Raw genomic sequence first — 4,918 nt, 5'->3', positions numbered from 1 at the left:
GGGGTGGTGAGAATACACCTAGAGTTAAGGTGGTGAGCAAAAATGCACCCGTTGAACTTAGGCCAAATCAAGAAGAAAAAATATGTGACACCAATAAGTTTCAATGTCTTGAAGCACATACAACAATCATATAGTTAGCCAATCATACTCAGTCAACATTCATGATGGCAGATATGTAACAACCACTTAAAATAAATTAAGGAAAAAAAGGGGAACAGATTAGATTAGAAGAAGGATGTGTATGAATTATGATGATGAATGATTATGAGAAAACACAAATAAAGACTTAATAAATTATATAAATATATAATTAAAAAAGGATCAATAATCTGAGTTTAAGTGGTGGAGCCAGCATACAATGAAGTCTTCAGAAAATGATATCACGGTGGTTATGATTAGAAACCAACCTAATTTTTCAGGTTAAGCACACCAATGCCATACATATATCATAAATTAATTTATAGCTGCATTTATAAAAATAAATAGAGGGCAAGATCGGATTGAGTATATGATGTTAATGTAATACCAACTGATGTAATGTGTAGGTGGTGACATATTATAGGTGTCTTTTCCTGTATTTTTGTAAGCACTCAATCAACATATAACCAATCAATTATTTTGCTTGAATTCAATTATTTTGCTCGAATTCAGTGAATGAACACATATAATTGTTCATTATTTAAATAATATAAGATTGAAAGTTGATCATTTACGTAATTTCTGAACTTAGGGATCGTAAAATGAAATTAATAAAATATTAGAAAGATAACATAATGAAATGGTTGATGCGAAGTAATTTCCCATGCATAATTAGCAAACTTTTCAATAAACCACTCATTGGGCTCACTGGGAATTAGGAAATTTTTAAAAATGTCAAATCCCGATTTATATATTATTCATGAAACTAATAATTAACTTGTTGAATAGCTTGTATATCCCACTAAATTACAACTAAATCCTTCACTCGATTCTCAAAGATGTGAAGGTGCAGCCGTAGATTTTTTTTATAAAAAAAAAAAAAAATTAATCTTCTATTTTAAAAAAAATATCGATGATTCTCTTGAAACGTTCTAGAGTCATATGCTCCAAATGAAATAGGGGCTAGCTAGTAGATAATAGAAGAGATCGGTTAGAGAGGTAGCATCATGCACATTGCAACACAACCACAAAACCATATAATATAATAAAATTATTTATAATAATCACTAACCACCCTCCCTCCTTGTGATCTTTGAAACTTTCCACACCCATATGTCTTTCAGCCTAGCTAGCTATCTAACTCTCATATTATTTCCCATTGCCTTTAGAAAATCAAAACTCTCTCTCTCTCTCTCTCTCTCTCTGAATGAAGCACCACGACATTGAGCTTCCCTTTGGGAAAATATGCCAAGCACCACAAAAGGCACCAAAAAAAGTGGTGCTTCTAGTGTTTGCCCTACTTCTTCTCACAATCATCCCTCTCTATTACCCTTCAATAAGCCACTCCTTATTTGTGTCGGAAACTGTTAATTCAAACCCATTTGTGCCCTCTTCATCATCATCATCATCATCACAAGATCATTTAAATGATCATGTTCATGAGGAGGATGATTTGCCATCCGTAATAACTAGCAATTTAAAGTGTGACATATTTACTGGAGAATGGGTTCCAAATCCAGAGGCTCCCTATTACACAAACAAAACATGTTGGGCAATCCACGAACATCAAAACTGCATGAAGTATGGAAGACCAGACACAGAGTTCATGAAATGGAGGTGGAAGCCAGATGGGTGTGAGCTTCCTATTTTTAACCCGGCCCAGTTCCTAGAATTGCTTAGAGGCAAGTCCTTGGCCTTTGTTGGAGACTCTGTGGGCAGAAATCAAATGCAGTCCTTGATATGCCTCCTTTCTAGGGTACGTATTATCCTCTACCATCTATTTTTTTCCTAGTTATTATTTAATGTCACCATAATATTAACCAACAAAAATCTTGCATGTTATGATGACTTGTTTTTATTTGGACCCTCTACTTATAATTTTGTTCTTTTTTTTTTTTTTTTTTTTTATAAAAAAAAGGCGATAGTAATTATTGATGAAACATAACAAATTTTTATGACAATGCTAACTTTGATTACAAACACAATATCATTACAGAAATATAAATTCATAATTTATTTTGTTGTATGATCTAATGATGTGCAAACCTAATTATATCTTTCTCACATTGAAGAATCTGTATTTGTTGTGATAAAAGCTTTTTGTGGCCCCTGCGATGAACAGGCATGGTAATTAATTATTGACTTGAAAATCTGGAAACTAAAAGCGAAAATTATAAAATTGTGGATTGGATCTCGAAACATGTGTCATTTCTCGTTTAGCAAACTAATTTTGTCCTAATATGCATGAGTTTCAGATCTTCACAAGATTAGTTTACCTAAGCCTTTATAATTGAAGGATAAAGGGGATTAGGTAAAAACAGTACGCCCTTTTTTATTATTAATTACAATATCTTGTCCAGCCAGCTAGCTAGCATGATAGGAATCTTTGCCACCCCCCTTTGTGCCAATGAGTATGTCTTGCAATATTGTTTCACATTATTTATAATGTAATTAAAATTTCATTCTAGTTCAATGAAAATAGATTTTTAGTTGCAGATCAGTACTTTCAAATTTAAATTTTCATGATATCTTAATCGTATGTATGTGTGCGAAATTTCCTAATCTTTATAATTTAGATTATTATTTATATTAGTATATAAATAAATCACTGAAATTGGGATCTAAGAAATTAAGCTAACACCAAAATCTACATTATCTCAAATTCGAATCTTATCTTTTCTATATTAAAAAATATCGAGATTGAATACAAAAACTAAAAATTAAAAACAAAAAGGCTTAAGAGAATCCAAGATGGGCAATACCTAATTTGTCCATGGGGCCCCTTGACATATATTCGATTGAATAACAGACATCCTTGTCGAGACAACTGTCGTCCAAACAGATCTAGTTGCTGAAGCCCTCCAACCCCTTCTTCTCCATGTGTTCTTGTCTATTAACTATTTAACTAACAATTATTATATAGATTAGTTATCTGAAACCTTGTGCTTTGTTCATTACATGTATAATATCTTTCACATGGGTCTGGCATAAAATGATTAACCCTTCACTTCTCTAAGAAATAAAGTTCTTGGTCTGCAAATCAAGACAAACTTAATTAAATCACAAATCACAAATCTGTAAAAATCAAATAAATTTTGATTTTGGTGTTCAATTTCAGGTGGAATATCCAATAGATGTTTCAATCACACCAGATCCAACTCAGAAATTCATACGCTGGAAATACATGTCCTACAACTTCACCATGGCAACATTTTGGACGCCACATTTGATCAAATCCAAAGAAGCAACCTACACGAACGGACCGACAAAGACGGGCCTTTTCGAGCTCTACCTCGATGAATTTGATGAGGCATGGACAACCAAAGTAGAGGAATTCGACTACATTATACTTTCTGCAGGCCATTGGTTCTTCCGTTCGATGGTTTACTATGAAAATCAAAAGATTTCAGGGTGCCACTATTGCCTCCTAGACAATGTGCCTGATGTAGGCATTTTCTATGGATATAGAAAGGCTTTTAGGTTAGCTTTTAAGGCCATAAACAGCTTACAAAATTATAAGGGCATAACCTATCTTAGGACTTTTGCACCGTCACATTTTGAAAACGGGCTGTGGAACCAAGGAGGTAACTGTTTGAGAACGACGCCGTTTCAGAGCAACGAGACACAATTGGAGGGTGCTAATTTGGAGCTTTACATGATCCAAATTGAGGAGTTTAGGAACGCTGAAAAAGAAGGGAGAAAAAAGGGTTTGAAATATAGGTTATTGGACACAACACAGGCCTCATTGTTAAGGCCAGATGGTCATCCTAGTAGATATGGGCACTGGCCACATGAAAATGTGACTTTGTATAATGACTGTGTGCATTGGTGCCTGCCGGGACCCATTGACACATGGAGTGATTTCTTGCTGGAGATGTTGAAGATGGAGGGTATGAGATCAGCTGAGGAGAAGAAGCTCATGCTTTCAAAAGACAGGAGATTGAATTAAAGTCAGATTCATAGATTTGATGATGAATAAGTTGGTATTCAATGGTTATTATTAATTTGTTCAGCGTTTTTTGGTGTCAAAGTTTGTTTAAGATGTAATTGGTGGCTACAAAGTTTTAACTAAAAAACAAGGTGCAAATTGTGTAGTTGCATCACTTTTATATATATATTCTCTGGAGTTGAGAATTGCTAAAGAGGGTTGAAAATAATAGGGGAAATTATCTCAACTATTTATGTCCTTCCAACGGGAACTTAAATTAAAAATAAGTTGTCATGTAAGATAATATTTGTCCTAATATTACACACTAAAATACAATCTATGCCACATGCATATTCATGTTTTGTGAACTAATGTTACATTTTTTTTCATAATAAAAGTTCCTAATTTCTAGCATATCCATAATGCTTTTTTTTTAAAAAAAAAAAAATTTAACGTTGAATAATTATATCCTCAGTTTTAGAGATTATGTTTCTAACGATTCAAATCCTAATTAATTTCAATTATCATACATGTTCAAATAAGCTTATTTGAGGGACATCCTTGTAAGGCCTACTCCGTATTGTATTTTATTAATTCAAACAGTTTATTTTGTAGATACTAATCCAATGGGTTGTTTGCCTATTTTGTAGATACTAATCCAATGGGTTGTTTGCCGGGAGGCAAAGTAGTGAGTGTTCATGTGTTGTTGGGTGTTAAGGCCTCAAGTTTAGAGCACATAGCTTGTTGCCAATTGAGATTTGCAGCAGCTTTGTAAACCAAGGTTCCACAGTACTACTGACAATTGCAATAAAAGAGACATGTGAAGGTGAGTAACGATGATATGAAATAAAA

The 4,918-nt window shown here is 33.5% G+C and overlaps 1 protein-coding gene across 1 annotated transcript; it reads left to right on the top strand.

The window, feature by feature from the left end:
* LOC18784210 (protein trichome birefringence-like 19) lies at positions 931 to 4,312 on the top strand. Its single transcript, XM_007215594.2, has 2 exons — positions 931 to 1,894; positions 3,257 to 4,312. The coding sequence occupies exons 1-2, from the start codon at positions 1,346 to 1,348 to the stop codon at positions 4,085 to 4,087; spliced, it is 1,380 nt and encodes a 459-aa protein (XP_007215656.2). The 5' UTR covers positions 931 to 1,345; the 3' UTR covers positions 4,088 to 4,312.

This window comes from Prunus persica, chromosome G3 (assembly GCF_000346465.2).
Source record: "Prunus persica cultivar Lovell chromosome G3, Prunus_persica_NCBIv2, whole genome shotgun sequence".
In the NCBI taxonomy this organism is placed as follows: domain Eukaryota; kingdom Viridiplantae; phylum Streptophyta; class Magnoliopsida; order Rosales; family Rosaceae; genus Prunus; species Prunus persica.
The sequence above is the reverse complement of the archived record's forward strand: the minus strand, read 5'-3'. Positions and strand labels throughout refer to the sequence as shown.

Coding starts and splice junctions, on each gene's coding strand:
- LOC18784210 (XM_007215594.2), top strand. CDS start 1,346: ATGAAGCACCACGACATTGAGCTTCCCTTTGGGAAAATATGCCAAGCA. Junction 1,895..3,256: donor TGATATGCCTCCTTTCTAGG/GTACGTATTATC, acceptor GTTCAATTTCAG/GTGGAATATCCAATAGATGT.